At 52.4% G+C, this 23,219-nt stretch overlaps 4 protein-coding genes across 4 annotated transcripts; 2 read left to right on the forward strand and 2 right to left on the reverse strand.

The window, feature by feature from the left end:
• Positions 1-6,072: 6,072 nt before the first annotated feature.
• Positions 6,073-6,354, forward strand: N7539_006227 (uncharacterized protein; the record flags this gene model as incomplete). The annotated part of the gene is made up of 2 exons (XM_056935829.1): positions 6,073-6,124; positions 6,209-6,354. 2 exons carry the CDS (start codon positions 6,073-6,075, stop codon positions 6,352-6,354), a joined length of 198 nt encoding a protein of 65 aa, XP_056788753.1.
• A 2,129-nt stretch (positions 6,355-8,483) lies between these two features.
• Positions 8,484-11,439, forward strand: N7539_006228 (SH3 domain protein; the record flags this gene model as incomplete). Its single annotated transcript, XM_056935830.1, has 2 exons — positions 8,484-8,543; positions 8,695-11,439. 2 exons carry the CDS (start codon positions 8,484-8,486, stop codon positions 11,437-11,439), a joined length of 2,805 nt encoding a protein of 934 aa, XP_056788754.1.
• A 648-nt stretch (positions 11,440-12,087) lies between these two features.
• Positions 12,088-13,593, reverse strand: N7539_006229 (annexin; the record flags this gene model as incomplete). Its single annotated transcript, XM_056935831.1, has 2 exons — positions 12,088-13,418; positions 13,569-13,593. The coding sequence occupies 2 exons, from the start codon at positions 13,591-13,593 to the stop codon at positions 12,088-12,090; spliced, it is 1,356 nt and encodes a 451-aa protein (XP_056788755.1).
• A 917-nt stretch (positions 13,594-14,510) lies between these two features.
• N7539_006230 (uncharacterized protein) lies at positions 14,511-19,151 on the reverse strand (the record flags this gene model as incomplete). Its single annotated transcript, XM_056935832.1, has 1 exon — positions 14,511-19,151. One exon carries the CDS (start codon positions 19,149-19,151, stop codon positions 14,511-14,513), a length of 4,641 nt encoding a protein of 1,546 aa, XP_056788756.1.
• Between the last annotated feature and the right edge of the window lie 4,068 nt (positions 19,152-23,219).

Raw genomic sequence — 23,219 nt, forward strand, 5'->3', positions numbered from 1 at the left:
TTCGAGGCGAGGAATACAACATGTTTCACGTTCCTTGCGTCCTCTTTCCTCTCTTCTTGCTCCTGATTCAGATCTCAGACCTGCGCTCAGGGTCCTGGTGGAGACCGGGCATATACCGTCTTTAGTGCCCGCTCCAAAAGTAAATAAAAGTGATGACTAGAGCTCAGGTCACTGCTCACTGCTCCGTAGCAAGTACTGAGTACTGCCGCAGGTAGACTGAATAATAATATACCCTAATACCATTACCCACTGCCCCCTTCAGAATCTCGCACGATGTCTCCACTGCCCTGAAAACGCGCGCATCACGCATCATTGAAACGCACCCAGAGTCTGTGGCTTTTGTCCTAGGCTCGGAGGTCCCCGTATTTTGAATTGACAGGCTCGGCCTGCGGGTTCCCGTGTGTAAAGGTCACAATGATTTCGTTGCTCGGCGTTTAATTTACCGGTCCAGATGGATTGCAGCGAGGGGATTGCGTGATCGGGTCCTACGTTGGCCGGTTGAATTTGGAGGACTTGAAGGGTACAGTTATCGGTACCTTCGTCGGTACTCGGGACTGCTGTCGTCGGTAGGATCGGAGGTAAGTTAGCGAGGGAAAATATGTACAGTAGGAGCAGAATTGACATGGTGAGTGCTCAATTACCCCGAAGAGGACCTGCCTACCTGGTTATACGCATAAGAACTTTAACGGTCCGATCGACCTACTGACCCTTGCGGGAAATGATGACCATGAGCATCATCAAATCTGAATGTCACCATATCCAGCTATCAAGAGGCGAATCTGCGATCACGCAACATCTTCCACTATCATCCAAAGTCCACTTCACTCCACACTCTACAGTAGCTGACTCTTGTAGCAGCTATGTAACCCTTTTCTTTTCCCTCCTGAGGCAGCTGTGGCGGGAGAGGCGTGCCGCCGCCGCACCATCCTCTTTCTCCCCTCCCCCAACAACTTTGCGAGGGCCAGTCACAATTGATGCTGGGCGCAGGCCCGTCCGCCCAAGAGAAAAAAAAAAGTTCCGACAACTCAGTCATCGCAAATCAAATCATACTCGGGCCGTGCGCTGGTGTGTGCCACAGTCCGAGCAACGGGAGTACAGTACATGTTGAGATGGGTAAATTGCATCAAATCAGATCCAAAGGGGGGGGGGGGGGGGCTTTTTGAGTGCAGAGTTTTCCTCGTCCGCCCAAGGCAATCGCATGATTTCTAATGGTCGGGGCGAATCTCAGCACGTAAAACCTCATGTAATGGAGAGTTTTGATTGTCTAATCATAACCGCAAGCTACGGTCTCCTTGTGGATAACTACCTACTGTATACCTAGGCGATGTGAAAGTAGCACGAGTGTTACCTATGTGTTCTTTAGATGCCAAAAGGAGCCGTCCTCGTACCCGAACTTGAATCGGCGTCGGACAAGGTCGATCCATGCGGTAGATCTACTAGTCGATATATTGCACTGTCCTCGTAGCTACGAAAGACGCTTCTCCCTTTCCCCTTTTGGTTCTAGTCTGCTCCCACATCAAATCTAGGCAGCTTCCATTAACTTAGCGCCTGCAACATGTTGTGTCAATCTCCCGTCTGCAAATGAGTAAAAAAACAACATCGCATTGGGGCGGGGGCACACTACGACCAGATGTCAACAAGCAAGCAGCCATGTACCGCTTGGTTCAAATGCTCTCGTTGTAGTTGTACCACTACCCTCCAGCCCAAAACAGACAACCCGCAGTATCCCGTCTCGGGCGAGATGGAGATCAATCGCACTCCAAAGTCACTTCTAAGTAGCAACCGCTTTTGTTGCTACTCGAACCTTGAATCTACCTGAGTAACCTTTCCATCGCAGCCAAGCTCGCTATCCGTCCAATGACCCTTTTTGATCGCCCAAGGCTCACACAGATATCACTTTGAACCGAGGCGGTATGTAACTATGTACCATGTAGACCTCAGGAACACGCCGATCGGCTTGGGCTCGGTGGAGTTCAAGGTCTTCCCGCCACGGAGACAAAGATAAAGGCAGAGAACTGGGCATCATCTTGGTGAAAGCAGTAGCTCTCAGGTCCGGACTTGTATCATTGAGGAAATGCATGCTACTCCATCACAGCCCCCAAATGTTTCCACTTTTCGGGAACTGCCACCCCCATGGACGTACCCCAAATCAGTCTGGAGACGGGGATGTCCACCTCGGATCACTTCACTCCAGATAGACCGAATGATCGGAAAGTGCCCGAACGCAAAGACGATTTTTCGGGGTGGTATGCGTCCAGCCCGCGGCCGCTTTTCAAATGTGGATGGCTTCAATGTCACACAGATTCGGTATGTACTTTCATGTCCATCATCTACATTCCCGACTTCGTATCCTAATCCCGGCGAAAAAAGATCACCATCCATGACCACGCCATTTGACTTTTGGTACCAACGCCCCTTTTCTCTCCCCTTGCCCTCCTTTTCTCACCCTCAGACGCATGTAATTGCGGGGTGCAGAGGCCAGAGGGGCCCTTGCTACCTGCCACTTCATCATGGCGCCGGTTGAACTTCCCTTCTTCCCCCGCCAGACCTGAGCTTCGTATCGCTCGAATCCACTGCACTGACGGCGGTCATTTCTGAAAAGCGTGTTTCCGGGACTTTGTATCCCCGAATGGCGCGTTTCCAGATCAACAACATCAACATCCCCCTCTTTTACCCCCCCCTTGTATCTCGGCGCTCAAAGCGTGATGCTGTTTCGCATGAGTCTGGGCTTGCATTTCCATGCTCGGAGTACCACAGACCGACCCCACTATCATCAAGTTGAAGAAGATAGCTCTAGTCCTCGACTGCCTACTGCTCAGTGCTCAGTGCCTAGTGCGTCTTTTTGTTGCTCGTGTAGATGCACTAGTAAGGTACAGGCATCAGCCACGAAAAGTTGGCGCATAGTTGACATGCATGAGAGTATCCCAGCAGCACTTGAAATTCATAGGTGGAAGCCCCTCTCGAGACCTACTTTGGCAGTGATAAATATACCATGAATTGAAAGCTCTTTCCATTCTGAGATTGAAGCTGTCTCTATCGACGATTGATATGCGAGGGATGTGGATGAGTGATCTAATAACCACCATGCTATCTATCCGCTGCTACTGGACCGAAAGGCTGCAGTCCCGCCCTATCTCGCAATCAAGTGGTGAAAGAATACAGCACTGAAGTCCTTGTCTAGAGCTTCATCCTCAGGTGGGACTCTTTAGTAAACTCAAGTATAACCTAGACAATGCGACGCAAACCCCCCCCCCCCCCCCCCCCCCAAAAAATCATCCGACGCTCCGGTCCGTCAACGTTCTTATTCTTCTGAATACCATGTCAGAAGCTACGATCACAGCCCTGCACTACTCGCCAATCGCATCAGTCCATCGACCCAGCCTGTATCGCTGTGAAACCAAACACAACACTGCAGACATGGACGTCCAAGCTCTTGAGCAAAAGTCAATTCTGTGTTCAATAAGGTTCAAATGTTGCAATTCACACCTCTCTTACTTGCCTCTCTGCCTCACCGTGAGCAGGTAGAGGTACATAAAAGCCACCTCGCTCGGGCAATGGAGCTGCCACTGTCTGCGTCGTAGCGCCACCGCAGGGTTGTAAGTAACATTTGTAGAGGAGGCAAACTTTGTTGGGATGAGGATATGCAGCCGGTGAAAGTCATCTTGTCGACGGGGCCAAGGTACATCACTCTCTCGATAACGCTAGCCCTTGTAGTTTGTACGGACTGCTCGTGCGACTCCCGGCCTCCTCCAAGCTGATCTTCTGTAGTAGGTCCGCAGACTCAGAAAGCGGGGAATATCGATTGACGCAGGCTGTGTAGACTGGAAGTTTCCATGGTGTAACTTAGGTAGCGGATTTACAAGGTCTTTTTTCCAAGGGTCGAAACGGATCGGCTTGGTGCAACACTTACTAGTCTGATGGACGAGGCTTGCGGCATTTTGCCCCCGCCACTTTGGCAGCAGTTGAGTGTCCAATTCTTTGGGCTTTTCGGGCTGTACATGCTTGGTGGTTGACGTGTAACTGCATGTGTGTGTGCAAAGAGATAGGCAGGAGACTGCAAAGGTGATGGGGGTGCTTCGGACGACATAAGCTCCACTACATTACGAGCACAGTGATCTTGTTTGTTTATAACTATGAAAAGAGATTTGAACAACGAGACGGCGTCTTCATCCTCACCTGAGGCAAACAAGTAGTGCATGTCCGAGTGTACGACAGGCAATCTTGCACGGTACAGCTGCTCTTCACTCACATGGGGTATACTTACCTGCATCGAAGCTGCGAAAAAGAAAAGGGTGTTACCCTCTGAGATAATACTCGAATATTCACAGTTGTTCAGAAACGTTCCGGTCGAGTGGAGGATTCACATCAAGATTTCAAACTTGAATTCTCACTTCACCACAGAGGCTCAAAGAGGCTGATGAGATTGCCTTTGACCCGATATGGCTTTGTGATGCCATCCGTCGCTTTTAGTGTGGAGTGTGCGTTGTCTATGATATTCTTGTATCGTATTCGAACACGAGACGACAGAAGATGACATTCGGCACAGATCCGCGTCCGGGACACCACGAGAAGTAAGCCCTGTGCACGAGTCTTTGTACTCGCTGACGGTTTCACAGATGATGGTCTTTTGGTGAAATGCTTGGATCTGTGCCCAAGATGATATTCTCACTGAAGTTGACAACGTGGATTGATAGCATGGTAGCCTTATCATGATTCGACGAATAGTTTCACGGAGTCTTGATGATGCCTCCGTGGATCCTGCCAGACCCTACCAGATTCGCGCATAATAATCTAGGGCCTGAAGACGAGAACCTCTGAAGTCCGTCCTGACTCGCGATCTGCGTGGAACCTCCTTGTCGAAAAAACCGCAAAAGTCTGCGAGCACTGCAGCTTGAAATTTTCCGTTCTCGACAGGCTCTCTGATCAGGGACTATTCCACCGAGGCTTCACCTTGAGGTCCACGTCTGCACGATCAGAGCCTGCGTCGTCTTGTGCAGTGTGTTCAATATGTTCAAAAGGAGCATGAAGACCATTACAGTCCGCAACCCTCATTGCCGATGTCCCGAGGTCTCATTCAAGTTCAGGTATCAACTCGGGAATCACTCTGAATAAAGGCAGGTGCTCGGTGCAGGACACATTCTTCGCTTTCATTGAGTAGTGGGAGTTCTTCCATAATGTGTAGACTGTCAACCCGACCGCCGCTGAATTGAAGAATCTCGGATTATGGTATGCCATGAATGTCTCGCAATCTTGAGGGCAGTCCACATGTTCAGGCCCTTTCCCTTGTTGTGATGATACTAGCAAACTGAAGATGCCTGGAGATCGACAAGGCGTTCAAGACTTGCAACACATCAGATCAATCAGGCTCCTTCTTGATGCCAGTATACAGCTGGAGCGAGATAGGTTTGGCAGCGCAGAAGATCAATCAAGACTCAAACAAGAACGAGTAAAGTGTGATGTGAGGCTTCACACAGGGCATAAATAGTTCGACCCTTCAGACCAGTCAAGCTGGAAAATCTTGTCGTTGACTCAGGGGGGGGGGGAGGAGATGACGTTCTGATTATGAGGAGAAGAAGACGACGACGGCTCTCTGTATCTGATTAAGAGATAAGAGTGAGTTGGAAGCAAGAACAGTGACCCATATGTAACCTGGCAATAATGATGGCTAGGCTTAAGACTTCACTCTCGGGGTCAAAATCGATGGGTATATCCACGGGAGTGGGACATGGCGAACGTAATCTCGAAACTAAGAGAGATCCTGGAAAGTTGGGATGTCTTAAAAGGTGAAAATCAAGCACTGTCTCAAGCCAGTGTCTTTTTTCTGATGATTTCGCGGGGTTATCGCACGGCACATGACGTATAGTTGGTTTGTTCCAAGTCGAAGGGCAACAGATGTGCTCTCAGAAAGCCAAGCCAGGCCAAATGTGAGGTCATATATCGTGTTCCAACTGACATACGACGAGATTAAGGCCTTATCGCTGGAAGAATCGATCAAGAGAGGAGACAAAGTGGGACTGCAATATAAGCGAATGCAAAACTGGCTTGAAGACTGTCATTTTCAGTCAGTCCACAATGCACTGCGAAGCAGCGACGGGACTCAGTCTGGGAATTGAATTTGCATATTGTAAGCTGACCTTGCCACGTTTTTCACGTCATAGATCATCTGTATGGGACAATGTAGGACAGGATAGTGCAAATACACTAGTAGGCAGCTTGCGAGGAGTCCGTCAGGACAACAGAATGGGCCCAGGGTCGGTTCAGCTCGGCACCCCTTCAGCGGGCCATGTGCCCGAGGATATGATGTACAGCTTCTCAAATGCTCGAATCGGTCTGATGGTGGGCATCGGTGGCTGAGCTCTAAGCCATGAGCAACACACTCGCCTTGATGACGTGGTAATCGACATTACTCACAACGGACAATGTGGAGTGATTCGGCACGACTTTGGCAAAATGATAGAAAGCCAAGGCTTTTACAGTAGGGGGTTTTTTTCTCGATTAGCTCCCTATCCTTCTTTATGCAGCAATCAACAGCCTTCAGGCCTAGTATGTGATAGTGGGTCATTAACTTGAGGGGGGAATCCGTCAGGCTACCTAATCAAGCTAAGATCACGACGACAGAAGATATTGATGATATACAGCTACGATAGGGGAAGCTATGTAATGTGAGAGAGGGATAAGGAGTGAGATGACTACTGAGGAAAGATTCTACCTAAGCTATAGTGAGCGTGAGGCAACCGCTTATATCGCCGGATTTCGACCTGCGATTCAAAATCAACTAACAAGGTTGTCCTCCTCATCAGCGTGAAGACGTCCACGACTGGCAAGAGGATAAGGACAACGAATATTGTTCCGTGTTCAACGGAGGAACGCCTCCATAGACGTCTTGAACGGTATGAGTGTGAGGGCTCGGGCTCTGTTATTCATTCCTTGTCGTCATTGAACTCCTTTCGCATACTATATCCACAATCTTCTGTTCCTCTTCCCCCCCCCCCCCCCCCCCCCCCCAAAATGTACGAAATAGCCCTGCCCTTTGCATTCTCGGCCCATCGATTGCCAGGGACGAATGATCTCTGTAATTAGAAAGAGGAATCATTATCAAAAATCAGGCTGGGCGTCTTACAATTTGCCACTGCGTTGACTTGCCAGGTATACCTGATGTGGAAGTTGCAAAACATCCTCCCTATTGAGTGGTTGAGTAACATCCAAATCAAGAACAAACCATTTTTTGAGACGCTTCGATGAGTCGAAATCAGCGGGAATATGGACGTGGTCGTATCCTGCCGAGTGAAGTGTAGCATTGAATGGACAATTGAGGATATCTTCGCAAAAGGATTCCCTAACTTTGACATGACGCCGCTGGGGGGGGCAGCCGTCTAGATCGGTTAACACAAGCATAGATAGCTATTCTGGCGGGATGAGGGTCCATATCTACTGTGACTAATCGCAAGACGAGTAGCGCGGTTTTGATGTGATACTCAATAAGTGCTCGACTCCAATTTGAAGCGAGGATCAAGCAATCATGGCTCGATGCAAGGTCAGCTGTCCCAAGTCGGATCATTGGCGTTTATCAATCAAGAAGCTCACAACAGGGACGTTACTGTACATCGGCCACTCCAAGAGTTCGCTCAACCCACAAGGTTCAGTCCGAGTGTTTTGATCGCCTCGCCAATTCGACCAAGGCAAACCCAGGCACAGATTTACAGCAGCACTGGGTCGGTCTCAACAGCCAGATCTACTCTATGGCTTTCCTACGAGGCTCGGCCGTCGTCTCTGGCAGTCAGATTGAACACAATTTCCCTAGGACACGCCTCCGGTCGATTACCCTTCGCTGTATGGGATCTCGATACGCATCAGTGAACCCTTCGGTCTTTGCGCAGAAATATGGTCTCCACAAGGTAGACAAAGGAGGCAACTTATTGTCTGGATATGATGATCGGCATGCTTCCGAGAGGTCAACTCAATAGTGACCTCAAAAGCTCCAGCTCTACTCACGACGGGTCTTGCTGTCCCACCGGGCACGCTCGAAATAATGAGCGACGTAGCCCTCTGGCATTTCCTCACTATCTTCATGAACTTCCTGTCAAGCCGGGCTGCATGTGCATCTATGAATCTATCGAGATATCCGACCCCTCTACAGGAAACTATATCATCAGCCAGTCAGCCCTGGATAGAGTATGGATCGTGTTCAGAGGAGAAAAAGCGGGACTACGATAAGCTCGGGTGGAGTCACGATGGACTCCCACTTCTTTTTTTGGGGCGAGCTGGGCTGGAGCCACTTTGAGTCTCACACCGCGACAGCCCACCTCCCGCCCTGACATTCCTTGGTCCGAACGAGTTTCATTACGCATCCAACAAGCTCAGCCGGTGCCATCCACGGTCGTTCCGGAGGATCCAAGGTTGGCATTCATTTTTCCCCGAGCGGACCACCTTCTTTTCGGTTGTCTCTGGGGTTGGGTTGTTTACCATCCACCGTCATTCTCTCCATGTCGCAAACGCAGCCGCCGCCCGCGTTAAATGACCTCGAAAAAGAACTGGGGTGCTCGGTAAGTGATCACCATCTGGGGATCTCAGATCTGGAATCCTTCTTCCAGATCTCCCCGTTTTTCTTCCATGAACACATTCTCCAGCGCATTCCTCTCCCTCTCGGCTACCCCTCTGCATAATCGTCATCACTCATATTGTGCTTCTGCGTAGATCTGTACGGAGCTACTCTACCAACCACTGACGCTGCTGGACTGTCTGCACACCTTTTGCGGATCATGCTTGAAAGAATGGTTTGCAGCGCAGGGCTCACGGCGCCGCTCCTCGTCAGACACTTCCCCTCGGTTCACATGTCCATCATGCCGTGCAGAAGTCCTACGCACGCGCACAAATGCGACGGTAACGACGTTACTGGACATGGTGCTGAAGGCGCATCCCGACCGTGCCCGATCTGAAGCCGAAAAGGAAGAAATTGCAACCCGCTACACTCCAGGAGACTCTGTATTTCCATCCCGAAGGAATCCTCCCGGCAGCGAGGAGGATGAGGCGGACCAACGGCTATTACAGCAGGTCCAAGAGATGAGTGTTCGGGAGAGTCGGTCACATGCCCGGAGAGAAGCGCGTCGGGCAGCTGGGCATTCGGGGAGAAACCGCGAAGGGAGCAGCCATCGTGAGCGCTCAGGAGATGAAACAAGGACAAGGCGCCGACGAGGTGGAGAATCGGGGCATTCTCATGATGAAAATAATCATGGACGGCGCATCCAGCACCAGTCGAGCTTGCGGTCGATTATCAGCTTGACCGCAGACGCAGAGGCTATACAGGAGCAAATTATACGGCAGATTCTAGATCAAGGTTTTCTTGACGATGTTGATTTCGACACTTTGACCGCGGCACAGGAGGAAGAATTGAGTGAGCGGATTGCAGATGCCTATCGTCGGGGTCAACTACAATATCCACGCTATCCTGAGGATTCGAGTCCCCGACGATCTGCCGAGGATGGAGAGCGTGCTCGCTCACGATCGCAATCCGTGCAGCGGCCGAGTGAGAATACTACTACTTCGAATTCCACTATCACTACTATGGCTGCTGTGGCTTCCACTGCTCCCTCACCGTCGCCATCGGCTCGTGACAGCGCGGACAGGCGGCCCCCCGCAACTAGACCGCATTTGTTTGATCCACCGACGTCACGGCCGAGGTCAAATCGCCAACGAAGAAACTCTGAACACACCGAAAGTCGTCGTCGGGCATCCCCCATCCGTGTCTACGAGGCCTCTAATTCCGAGGATAATCTACGGCCGGCTGTTCGATCCTCCAGTGACATGACTGCTGAGCGAATACACAGCGCGCACGCGACACGAGCAAGAGCCGAGGCGCCTGGATTGCGTTCGCGGCGTGCAACAGATTCAGAACATGGCATATCCGATGACTTGGTGAGCGGAGGAAGGGAGCGCAACGCGTCGTCTAGTACGAACATCAGTCAGCCTGAGACGGTCTCGGTGTCTACCCCAGACTCACCGGCGGGAGAGCACCTGGCACCTTTGGTATCTTCACCGCGCGTTCCACCCAGGTCAGAAAGGCGTCCTCGGTCCTCTCTTTGGAATGCGCAGGCGCCTTCTGGCGCTCAGTACCTGGAGCCGTCAATCTCCTGTGATCGTTGTGGCACCTCGGATATTCAGTACGACGTGCACAAGAAATGCTCGAAATGCAAAGACCCCTCCTTCCACCTTTGCTTGCGATGTTATCGCACAGATGGAGATTATCCCTATGGGGACTCGTCTCGGGTGAGTGGGTTCGACCCCGCGGCCAAAGCAATGTACGAGCGAATCCAGGCATCACCGAATCACCGTCCGGCGAGAATGCGCCAAACCGGTCACATAATGCGCGCGTTCAAGTACGACCGGCCTTCGGAAAGTGCACAAGTCGTGATCAATGGGGAGAGAAAGATTACCAACGACAACCCCGCGCTACGTCTGATATCCGGCCTATTCTGTGACATCTGCCAGTCTCCAGCCAATGATTGCTTCTGGAAATGCAGTCGATGCAACGAAGGAGATTGGGGCTTCTGCAATCGTTGTGTCAATCAGGGGAGGTGCTGTACGCACCCTCTCTTACCTCTTCGGCGCGTGGTTGGGGCTCCAAAGGCTTCGGCGACTAGTACTCCCGCGGACTCCATCACTCTTTCACGATCCAACACCGAAGTCTTCAAGACGCTCTCCTTCTCCACCAACTGCGACATTTGCACGTACCCAATCCCTGCATCCGTAACCCGATTCCACTGCCTGAAATGCAACGAGGGCGACTATGACGTCTGCACCAACTGTTATCTGAAACTGGTGGCCACTTCCAAGATCAGCAAGGAAAATGGGCATAATGGTTGGCGCCGCTGTCTGTCCTCCCACCGCATGATCGTTGTTGGCTTCGAGGACCGAGACGATGGCCAACGGCGTGTGATCGTCAGGGACCGGGTCGGCGGTAACGCCCTCCAAGAGGAGCACATAGCTGCACAATCGCCACCGAGTTCGTCAGCCGGCAGCAGTCCCGTCGCCTCCGCCGACAGGATAAACGGCTACTGGAGCTGGAAAGAAGGCTCCGAACGCCGGAAAAAAGCATCTCGTCTTCGAGGTTCATTTTCCCATCCTAGCGGTGGTGGGAACGCAGGCCATTCTCATGCTCAGCCATCCAGCACCCCGGACTCGAGTTCTGGAAACAATTCGCCCTCACTGCAGCATGGGGCCATATTCCGACGCTTCCCACCTGACGGCGGCATGGGCCTCGTGGTCCAGGCGAGATGGTCCTATTTCCCTGGAGAAGAGGACGAAGATGAATTGTTTTTCCCTCGTGGTGCGGAAATTAAAGAAGTTGACGATGTGAATGATGAGTGGTTTTGGGGAAGTTATGCTGGACGGACGGGTTTATTCCCCGGTACGCATGTCACTGTTGTGGGAGAAATCAAGTGAAAAGGCACGGGAGGGCCGGGCTTGATTAGGGTCTTTTGGGGTCAAAGAGCCAGAGATCCATGGGTTGGCTCGCGGGCGTTTCTGAAGCTTACGGGTTGGACTTGGGTTTTGTATCTGGTTCTGGGCCGATGTTCCATTTGCGGGTGAATTTTATGATGATCATGATCTATGGGAGGAGGGAAGACATGATGAACACGAATAATGCCATTCAACCAGATTCTTGGAAGTATCTTCTGTTCCCGGCGTGTGTTGAATTTTCCTTATGCCTTCCAAGAAACGTTCAGGTCTAGGTAGATTACCTAATCGATTGGTCCCGTCTACGGGCAGATGCCCGTGAATACATGATTCAGTACCTCGTGGAAAGTCGCGGGCCATGAATGGTGAGACTTCGAAACTCACGTAGTCTCGTCGAAATCGTGTCATGAAGTGATAGGTACATGCAGAGGCACTGTCTCATGAGTACATAGAATACAAGGTGCTATAGAATCGGGTTGTGGTAATTTGCCCCAGTGGAAATCTTCTGTCCCAATCGTTAAGCATACAGGGACCTCGCGAACCTGCGGGTCCCAAATAAAGTCGTAAAAAGCCCATAAGAGTAGAGGCGTTCCAAAGTCCTCCGACATCCACCCAAGCAGTTGTTAGTAGTCCTCACCCCAGCAACGCAACCATCAACCGCTTGTAATCACCAGATGTCTCCCCTTGCACTCTATCGATCAAATCCCGGCCATATCGGTGATGATAAGCCCTCTTGACCTGATCCTTGTGCTGCCGATCCCAATGCGCGCGAACAACCCGGATAACCAACTTTTCATCCTTGGTGCCCATCCCCGCCATACATTCTTCCAGGAGAATCGCGTCGCGCATCGCAGGATTTGTCGCGGTGCGCAGCATATGCAACAGCGCATCTTCCATGTGGCCCGCAAATTCCTTCTCGATGTGCTTCTCGAGGGAAGCGTGATAGCGCGCTTCAAAGGCACGACTGATCTCGCGCAACTCGGCATTGGAGGAGCGGGCGAAGATGCCGCAGACCTCGGTGACGTTGTTGACCATGCGGGCTGCAGTGGAGTCGTGGATGGTGCGTACTTCGGCTTCGATGGATTGTGGGTTCAAGGACACAGAGTCTTCGTGGCGGGTGGCGCGGAGCACCATTTTGAAAAGTTCGGCTGTTTTGAAGGAGAGGTCGTCTTCGACGTCCTTGGCCAACGAGTGACCGTAGGTGCGTTCATAGAGGGCCTGGATGGCTTGGAGGTCGGCATTGGATCGGCCCAGGAGAACGTCATTCAGGAGCCATTCTTTAGTGCCCATGCCCTTGACGGCTTCGCGAACGCAAGTCACGTCGTGCATGAGCGGTCCCTCGATGACGGCCAACAGACCTTGTTCGAAGTACCCGCTTGTTTCCGATTTGACGTCCTTGAACAGATCGCGGCCGATGTGCTGGGAGTATGTGGCGCGTACACCGGCCATCTGGAGAGGGTCCAGTCGCGAGAGGACTTGGATAAGTGCCTTCTCGTCCGTACCAAAGCCCTTCATGGCCTTGCGGAGAGCGTCGGCCTCCGCACGAAAGTCGCCCGGTGCAACTTGTCCCGGTACATAGCCAAGTGAAGGCGGCGCCGGGTATGCGTTGGAAGCGGGAGCGCCCCCTGGATAACCTCCGTGCATGGGAGGTGGCCCTGGTGGGAGGGCATGACCCTGCGGAGGAGGGTAGTGTTGACCCGGCGGGGGATGGCCGTATTGCTGGGGTGGTTGCGGCGAATGAGTGGGAGGTGGATATGCGCCGTGCGGTGGTGGAGGGCCCCCGTAGTATCCTTGGCCCGGCTGGCCTTGAGGAGGATAGGAAAGTTGGTGACCGTAGCCAGATTGGGGTGGAGGAGCGCCCCCGGGAGGCCCGTATTGTTGTTGAGGAAAGGGAGGTTGCTGATAGCCCTGCGGAGGAGGAGGAGGGGGTCCTCCAGAAGGAGGATAACCGTATGGAGGTTGTTCTGTATCTCACAAGTTAGTCTTTCATCTACTCGGTCGCTCCTCGCGGGGCCCTGGGCAAGAGTCAACACTGCACGTTGAGCAATGATCACTTTCTTGCGCACGACTGGAGGGGACTCCGGGGAGGCGGGAGACTAGTGTACAAAGCTCACGATGAGGTGGATACTGATAGGACATGATGGAGGAAAATGAACCTTCACTGTGGATTCAGACGGGGATCGCTGGTGAAATTGGAAAGATCAAAAAATCAACCCCAAGACGACAAAGTGGGATGGACGAGGGGTATTTCAAGGAAACAGCTACGCTGCGTCGCACCAGCACCCCACGAGCCGCCCGAGCCCGCTCCGGAAAGTCTTGGAGGCTTGCTCGTTCGTATCTCCCCTTCTCTCACGGACTTTCAGTCCCTTCGTATTGATCCCACAAAGCGTAAGATGTGGCGCAGTCGTCATCGTTCCGTGGGGCCGCGGCACTTGGTGGGCTTGGCAACTGTTTGGCTGGAGTGTTGGAGTGCACAGCCCTGCGGAAAGAGTGGGGGCCGTTCAGGCTGAGCTCACGTCATCATGCGGCTGCCTTGCAGATGTGGATGACTGTGACTTGGACCTTTTGGAGGTATCACATAAGAAGCGGGCTCCATGATAGATCGTGGTGTCGATCCAGATGCCCAAGCGCAAGTAAGTTCATAAAGGTGACCGCGAGGTCGATGCCATTCTTAAGATGATAGTATATATGTAGCGTCTGTCAAGCCCCCATGCTCAACAGCAAGAAGATTGGAAGAGAAAAGGTGAATCAGAAGAACGAAAGACAAACAACGAAGAGACATGGACATTAATTACAATCCAGTAGAGCCATTTGGAAGATCATGTGTAGGGAATCAAAAGTAAGACGCAAGATAGGAAAAATTCGAAATTGCCGGCTGGTCCACCTGCATCGGGGGAGAAAACCATATACCAGCCCCGATCAACATCATGGCCATGAGGGACAGTCGTATAAACATGCAATTCGTTCATCAAATCAAAAGAAAGGGGAAATCATGCCTCATCATTCATGGATCGAAGGAGAAGAGAGGGTATCGGTTTGTATTATGTTGGCTGTTTTCACACGCTTGCGGTGCGCCGCTTCTGACTCGGTTTCTGAGCATAAGCGATAAGCATTCGGAATCCGGTTCCGCGCTTCTGACACTCGCGGAGGACCTTGCGGTCATTCCAAACGCTGCGGTCGTTGGCCTCAAGGTGATGAAGAGCCGGCTCTTCATAACACTTTGTATACCACCAGCGACCAACGCGAGCCACGATCTTAGCAATAGACTCGTCGTTCGCTGCAGAGGGGGAAGGGTCGGACAGGAGATCTCCGAGAGAAGGGTTGTCCTCCGATGCCAAAGACGCATTCATCGGACTGGAGGCAGAGGCTCCGGCGGGCTGGGTAGAGGCCGTCGTCGCGGTAGTGGCGGCAGATGCCGACATGGACTTGTCAGAGGAAGATGTTGTTGACCCAGACGACCGGACTACCATGCCAGCAACAGGGATGCTAACCATGCACCGACGCAGATTATCAAATCCTTGTGTGCCGAGGAGTCGCTGAACACTGTCACTCGCCGGCTTGAGACTGATTGCAGAATCCGTCAGGTAGGTCGTCTCCTTTAGGCGTCGGATGGCCTTCCGAGTGCGAGCTCCCACATTGACCAGATCTCGGTCGAGAAGACTCATCTCGAGATACCCGCCGGAGCGTAGCACACGACGACATTCCTGGATGATGTTGCTCTGCACAGCCTCCGAGCTCGCAGCGGGGAATCGCAGGACAGCGACGGTGAAATAGTCCTTGGGGAAGGGCAATGGATTCTGCAGTCCTGCATGGTAAACAGTGTGGTGGTTCGCTGGAGGTTGCCATGCAGCCGGATGAGGAGTAGCCGTCGAGACAGGCCGTCCACTGAGGCTGTAAACCTCGGCATCTGGGTATGTCAGAGAGCAATAGAAAGACCAGTCGTCGTTACCCAGTCCATCAATCACGAGGATCCTTCCGTGAGTGCCAGACTTGACGTGATTATGTGCCGGGCTGAACAGCACCCGCCCAAAGGACAGCCATCGACTGGTCATAAGGGATGCCGATCGCATGTTGATGTGAGTTACAGCGTCCCATTCGCGCTCGGAGCAACCCGGGAATTCTCCTCGGCCATGCCTTCTGGAGTTGGGAGCATGTGTGGCGGCAAGCGACTGAAGGAAATTAGATTGTTGCTCATGAACCGGGTCCGGGGGAGGTCGAGTAGGGTGCTGCACCGGGCTGTACATGACCTCGGGATCACCATAGCTGGCAATGAGATTGCTGTAGGATGCCTGGGTCGATGGTGCTAGGGGTGGCTCCAGAGCTGAGACAATTGTCGAACGACGTACATAAGGTGACTCCTGCCCGTCAGGTGTGGTGGGACAGTCTTCGATTGAGGCAGGTCGTGGTTGATCAGACAACATGCGGTTCAGTCCGTCCTGTAGAGCCTTGCTAGCGGAGGTCGCCATCTCAAATCGGTCACTCTCTTCATTCGTCGCAGGCTCTTTCGGAGCCGGCGTTTCTGGTGAAAGCACATGATCGATAAGATCGTCATACTCGTTCCAAATCTCATCCTCTGTCGGTGCGGTTCCCGGTCGAGGGAGAACAGCTGTGACAGCTGCGGTAGCCTCCGAGCTCGCCGACGAGACTGACCCCTTGTGAGGGGAGAATTGAAGAAGCTCGCCAGCAACAAAAGGACCGGCAAGAAATTCTAAAGCACTCACAGCCTCTGGAGCACTGAAAGCTGGGTTGAATCCATGGCCCCATTCGCCTGGCTTGCTTTGATTATCAGTCCATGGAAGTCCTCCGAGCGTATCGTGACCATATGAGGGTTCGACGACTGGAGCCATCACAGAAGGTGACTCAGCAACGCTGAATGGCCGAGAGAAGGAATGAATGCCCGGCATGTGATGTCGATCTCGCCTAGACACTACTTGCGGAATTCGGCCAACCGAAGCCAGCCGCTGCGGTCTTCGTGATCTGTGACCGTCTTCAAATTGAGGTATATTCTCACTGCCAGGTCCCATTGTAGTCTTTGGGGTAAAATTGCAGAATCGCTCAGTCTCACCACGAATCAAAGGGGGCGGCTGCAGCTGAGTCGAATCGGCCTTTTTCTGGAGGTCCAAGTTGGGTGACGTCTGAAGGGCAACATCGTACCTCTCCTCCTCTGTGGGGGGAGAATTCTCTATCCGGCCAATTATATCATCAATCTCGTCAGAGTCTGTGTCTACTAAAGCGTAGTGAGCAACAGGGCGGCGGTTCAGCGCTGGCGAAATTGCAGCGTGCAAGGAAGCTGTTTGCGACGCAGTGGAAACTTGAGGCTCCACGACAACACTCGATTCGTTGACACGGCCCCTTTGAAACAAGTTCCAACGTGAAGTCTTCTCTTTTCTGTTCTCGATTGGTTCACTCCTCACAGCCTTCGGGGGCTGCTCGGATGCAGCGGGCGCGGGCTTCAGTCTTGGCAAGATGAGGGTGTTGGAAGTGTTGCCCGACAGTGAAGTGCTGGTTGTCGCGGCACTAGGAAGGGAGTAGAAACCAGAAGAATTGGTGCCCTTGGGAACGGGCATACGAGATCGTGATGTGCGCCGCTCAGAGGACGGTTGAGTCTTCAAAGGAGCCCTAGTCTTGTTTGCAGACGTGGCATTCTTCGTCCGGGCAAATGAGCCCGGGTCACTGGTTGTCCCAGTGGATGTCGCTAAAGACTCTGTCGATTGGACGGTAGATGGAGTGAGTGTCGCGAGCCGGGGTAGATTGGACGATGTGACGCTCATACTGCTAATACTTTGTTCGCTCACAGTTCGGGACAAGGATGCCCCATCCATACCCCCACCATTGATGATAACAGGCTCCAGGCGACTGGACAAGAAATCATCTAGATCAAGGTCCGGTCGACTTGAAGATGTGCTTCCTTTTCGGCTTGTGGCCGACTGAGATGTGCTTCGATTGGTACTGGTTGATCGAGCCCGTGTTCCACTGGCACCGGAGCTTGGGTGGCGGCCACGTTGAGAAGAATATCTCCCATATCCTTCATGACCAGTTCCTGCAGCCGGGCCTTTTCTTATCGCTCGCGTCTTGTCCTCGGAGGTCACTTCGGAGTTAGTTCTAGTTTTCCGCGAGAAGAAACCGAATCGCTTGGGAGCGCTCGATGCATTGGCGTCGGTACCTTCAAGGGGAGGTTCTTTCGTCAAGGTTTTTGGTGATTTCCGGGCCAGAATTTGGGGATTGATCTCGCGAGAGGGGAGCCCGGAGAGATTTCCAGTAGAAAGGAGCGATTCCGTGGAGGGCAATGTAGACTGGGATAAAGCACTCAGATGTGCCTCCATCGACTCTCGTCGTTTGTGCCCCGTCGATTTGAGATAGGGCAAGTTACTTCGGATCACAGGCGAGGTTTCCAGTTCCAGTTGGTGGGTGCCCTCGCGGCTTGGACGTGGTGGTGTTTGTGGTACTTTGGGAGCCTCGACTCTGGTGACTGATAAAGACCTTACTCGTTGCAACTTGGAGAGCTCACGCTCCACTTCCTCGACTTCCTCCCTTGCCTCATCGATGTCAATCTCTGGGTTCTTGGACGGACCGTCTCTGGGCGGACTGCAGTCAACTTGCGAATCCTGCTGGGAAGGACGGTCTGGATGATCATCGTTACTGCTGGAAGTCGTCTGTCGACTACCTTGGCCTTGGACTGTTTGAATTGTAGCTGAACCGAGCCCAAGTGATCTTCTTGGTAAGCCTGATCTCTGTGTCTTTGAAGCTGATCGCTCCGCTGAGCGGCTTTCGGGACTAGTCGGGGTCGGAGCCGCGGAGAAGAGAGGGAGTCGAGGTTGAGAGGGGCTAGGTTGTCTCATGCGACTGAATTTGGAAGAATTGATGATCCCAGGGGAATAGGAGGACAAAGACGTAGGAGTAGAGCCCCGGCTCCAGATGCTGGGAGCGCCTGGAGATTCCGAGTAACGAGTTGATGGAGTACCCGCAGAGGGGTAGTGAGTTGTCGTTGAAGGAGGAGCGCTGTGTTTGTCGACATTTGTGCGAAGGCTTGCCAGTTCGATGGGTTCTTGTATCTTTGGGCGTTGTCGCTGATGATCTTCCGCGCTCTCTTTCTTGCTTTGGTATCGAGAGGCTCCCTTGGCTTGAGTGTCTACGGGAGTTGATCTTTGAACGCCTCCCGACTTGATTGGTAGGGTGGACGATGGGATTACCAGGCTGAGTTTCTGCGATTGACCCTGGTCCAAATAGGTTCCGATTGTCGGTGCCTTGCGGCGTAGAACATTACGTGCTCGCTTTGGCGTAGCAGTCCCGGTCAATGGCTGCTGGCTCGAGGGGTACAGGGACGAAGGCGTCGTGCCAGGACTGGACAGAGACGAAGGCATCGACGATGCCGGGGTGAGCGGAGAGACAGTTGATGCTGGAGAGGAAATCGATCTTGCGCCTTCGAGACTCGGACGTGGTAAGGATGACATTCTCTGACCAGAGTTCGGTATCGGACGAGTGAGTGGAGGTAGGGCGGTGATTCCTCCCTGAACATCCTCCGCGGCAGGCCCTCGATCCTTTGTCGTGAGGGAGGCCGTTGAGCTTGCTCGGTGAGGCCTGCCTGGGCGCAAATATTGTGCTGAGACGGAACTGCTGAGGCCCGGTCCTGAGGGTTGCACCGAAGAGAGAAACCCATTGGATGGCGCTCGGCGGCTCATCTGATTGTTGGATGACATGACTTGATAGTCTCCAAAGATGTCGACTCCAGCGTTAGGAGTGTGACGCGAGTGTTGTTATCATCCGTATGAGCTTTTTGCCACTATCGCCCGACGATTTAGCTAATGGTTACGGAACACTGTATCTGGACCTTGTGTGAGCTAGAGTTTCTTGAGAAAGCCTGGAACTGGAAATCTCACATTGGACATGTGATGAGAAGCTTGTTTGGGGCCACGAGCATCGGAGCTTGTCGTTAGTTCATGAAGAAGTCGTCGATGTTGAAAGCTGATCTTCGAGTCCGGTCAATGTTTGTGAATCAGACTGAAGAAGCTGACCTGTCCACGCAGAGAATGGGTAGAAAAGCACACCGACACTGTCGCAATGTAGATATTCTATAGACGGTAATCTCCGGCCACGTGCAATCATCAATCATTCAACTGCCGCGTCATATGACAAAGGAACGTCAATGAGCTTCGCAGAGCAAGGGACAAGAAGCGAGGGGGCATTAAGCATGAGACATGGAACCAAGAGAAAAACGAAGAGCATATGAGATAGATATCACGACGAAAATTCGACACGATGCCACTCGTGCGAGCTGATCAACCCGCACTGGCGGGAGAGCTGCAGCTGCTTCGCCACAGACTGGAGCCGTGTGGCGGCAGCAGAATCTCAGGATTGTCCCACTGGTCTCGGCCACGTCAGAGGCAGGCAAGCCATACAGGTAGGCTTGAACAACGCACCGTGGGCGATGAAGCTGATATACAGCAATCAAATACGGTGAAGAGGAAGAGAGACTCGGAGCCTCCGACTATGAGAGAGTAGATAGTATGGTTGTCGGAAGTAGTTCCTTTTAGATCGACCTTGGGACGAAGCGGGCGTCTCCACATTCAAGAACGTGCTGACTCGAATCGAGACTCCCCCTCCCTTTCTCTTTCTCATTCTCTCTCCCTGTCTCTCTCCCTCTTCTCTCGGTTTCTCCCTTTCTGTTTGTGAGTGGGGGTGGAAGTGATTCCTCCCAACCCAAACGAGGCCTGGTCCGCTCGAATTCTCCGACTGATTTGTCTGGGGCACGTCAAACCGTCGAATTCGACAGAATAGGACGCGACCGGCAGTGGGGCTCCGTTTGTAGAAGAGAGAAAGGCTCGTCGGGAGACGATCATTGGCCGTGGACCCTTGTGACGATGGCCCGTCGAGACTGCATGGGCGCTACTGGGGTCGAGGGGCAGTGAGTCTCCAATGCTCCACTGAACTCCAATGAAGATGCCAGAGCAGAGAAACCAGGGAGAATCTTGCCATTTCTCTTTCCTGCCCTTAAAGTTTGGTCATAGTATCCGTACGGCAGCGACGTCGGTCGGAAGCAAACCCAAAATGATGCCTTGGTGAAGAGAGTACGCCGTTTAGTAGAAGTTTGGAGGTACTTCCGAAGTCTCAAGCTTCCTCGTTCGTGTTTGTGCTCACCCAGTATTCATGGACAGACACGGCTTGTCGTTGGTTCGACTCTCCCCGTCTGCCTTATCCGCGGTTGCGAGTGGCCAGGATGTTTTGTTGTACTGTCGTGGGAATCGGGACGCCGCAGTGGCCGCACCGTCCGCACGGACAGAGAGGGCATATTCTCCAGTTCTGAACTTCCGACGAGTCAGCACTCAGCACTGCGCTCGCACTGCGCTCAAGTGACGACCATCAACTGTTGGATTTGACCCCCAATCCGTCCCGGACGGAGGCGCACACCGCAACGGTGGTCAATTGCAACCGGCTTGAGTCCACTTTGGAACGGAGTTTGAGATACGAATCATCGAGTTCAAGGGACTGCCACGATGCGTACACGGTACAACTCTCCTTGTCCGCCGGAAAGAACTCGTCCTCATTCGTGCCGGTTTGGGTCAACACCGGCGGGCTGCCTGCATTGGCCTGATATCAGCTGATCGACAGTCCTACACTCATCGAGCGTCGTCGAGACTGTGATTTGGTTGCTTTTTCATTGATCTGTGCGGGTACGCCCGGAGGTGAGCGCCCGTAGAGGGAAAGACTTCACCGCGTTGGACGGTCTGGTGCAGTGGCCTGCCTCGTCCAGGTCGCCTCATTTGTAACGGAACAATCGGAGACGCCGAAACGGATGTTGATCGCGGACCCAATCTTGACTATCTACTGTCTCGATCTCAAACCGAGGGAAAAAAAATACTCAATCTAGTTCAAGCTCAATTTATATCGACTCTTCCTCGAGCCACAGCCAGTATTTCTTCTCGGGTATCTTGGTTGTTGAGTAAGCATTTCAATCACCGCTCACATGTACCTCATGATTATGCGGACACTAGTCACTCTTGGACAAAAGCAACCATACTCGAGTGAAAGATCCTGCAGGAACTTTTGCCCCCGACTGCCCTGGTCCACTACAGTACTATCTAGTATCTAGTGTCTAGTGTCTACTACTGGCTAGTTTGTTTCGGGGAACCTTTCAGGGGAACATCATTGTCAAATTGTTCACTCTATCATCGCCATTTTCAGGACTGCCTCAGATCAAATCGTATAGATCATTGACTCGTCCAGGACCCAAGGCAATAGAGCTCATGAGTAATACACCCTTTATTCCTGACCGGAAGTTTGGTACCATCAAAAAGGCCCGTCCCGAGCCCAGTACCGGTCTCAGCTGTGAACCATGGAATGGCCTCCCACAATAGCAACATCATATAATCGAAATGTAGGACCAAACCACCCCATTTGGCAAGTCATTTTCTTAAGTTGGTGACATCGAGCCGCGCGATTGCAATGAGAGATTCGACACAGCTGAGGTTTGATCTTCTGTAGACATGATCTTCTCTCATTCCGGTCGTGGTTTCCAGTTTAGCTTGATTTCACTTCAATTGTCAACTGGAAGATAATTCATGACTCGTTGGCTCAATCTCTCCGAGAATGTCTAAAGTCCTGCCGCCATGGTCAATCAGTTCTACAAGGAGCAACTCCGTACCTACCTCTCCATAATGCAACAACATCGTGATCGGACGATTCCCGTTTTGATCTCTTGCAGCGAGTTCTGGGTCCTTTAGATTGGAAGATAGAAGAGATGTTCCCCGATTCGGCAGCGCCAGAGGCCTGTCTATCACGATCACGAAAATCAAAGCAATATCCGGCTAGTGAAGACTACGACCTGAACTTTGTCGACCTGTAGAATCTAGAGCGCATCAGTGTAGTAGTGTGAAGACTGAAGACTATTTGCTGAGGCCACTCCCAGCAAAGTGATCCACCCATTCTAAAAACAGCAACGAAGGCGTTCCATTCGCCACAACGCCCTCGGTCCCAGTGGAGTCCGGCGCTAAGCAGGGCTGACGGTCCAAGTGCCTCCTGGCAAATGAAATGCCGAGTCGGGCATTTCCACGTCCAGTTGGCTTTCGGAAGGATCTCCAGTGAAAAGGGACGGGGGACACCTTCACCTGCGGAAGGGCGAGCCGGCACGTGCTGTAGAGCCGAGCAGTGAAACCTGGCGTGGGAGTAATGGACTGTTTGCGCGGGATGTTCAGTCTTAGTCTTACCCGAGACATCGTGCTATCGATGTATTGGTTGGACAGCTGTATTCGGATGAAGGGTCAGAGCTTTTTGTAGACTTTCCCGGAAGACGGAGAGAGGGAGGTGCTTTGTGGCTTGGAAAGCCAGCTTCATCTCCAAGACTAATGGTTATTGCCATGCTGCAGGAACCACAGGCTAATGCACAATTCAGCTGACATCTCGAGAGGAGAGCCAAATCAGGCTGGAAGCCTTCTCTTCGTGACTCAGTACAGCAGGCTTCTGGATTGTCGTCTACTGTGAGGTCGCCTCGTCGTCTGACTCAATGTGCCAAGTCTAGAGGACGTTATTATACATTTTGACAATGCGAACCCCCGGACAAATAAAGTACTACTAAGATCACCATGTCTATTGGCATCGGTAGTTCAGCACTGCAGTTGAGTGGCTGAGAAAAGCCGGTGCCAATTTCCGTATCAGGAAAACCCATGTTTAAGCAGTGTTGGTACATGACCCATTGAGGACCTGCCTGGGTCGAGAAAGTTTTTAAAGAAACAGATGAGAAAGAAAAAAGAATTTTGTTTCCAGCGGTATGC

Source organism: Penicillium diatomitis (genome assembly GCF_028827545.1).
Source record: "Penicillium diatomitis strain IBT 30728 chromosome Unknown utg000008l_segment0_segment0, whole genome shotgun sequence".
NCBI lineage: Eukaryota > Fungi > Ascomycota > Eurotiomycetes > Eurotiales > Aspergillaceae > Penicillium > Penicillium diatomitis.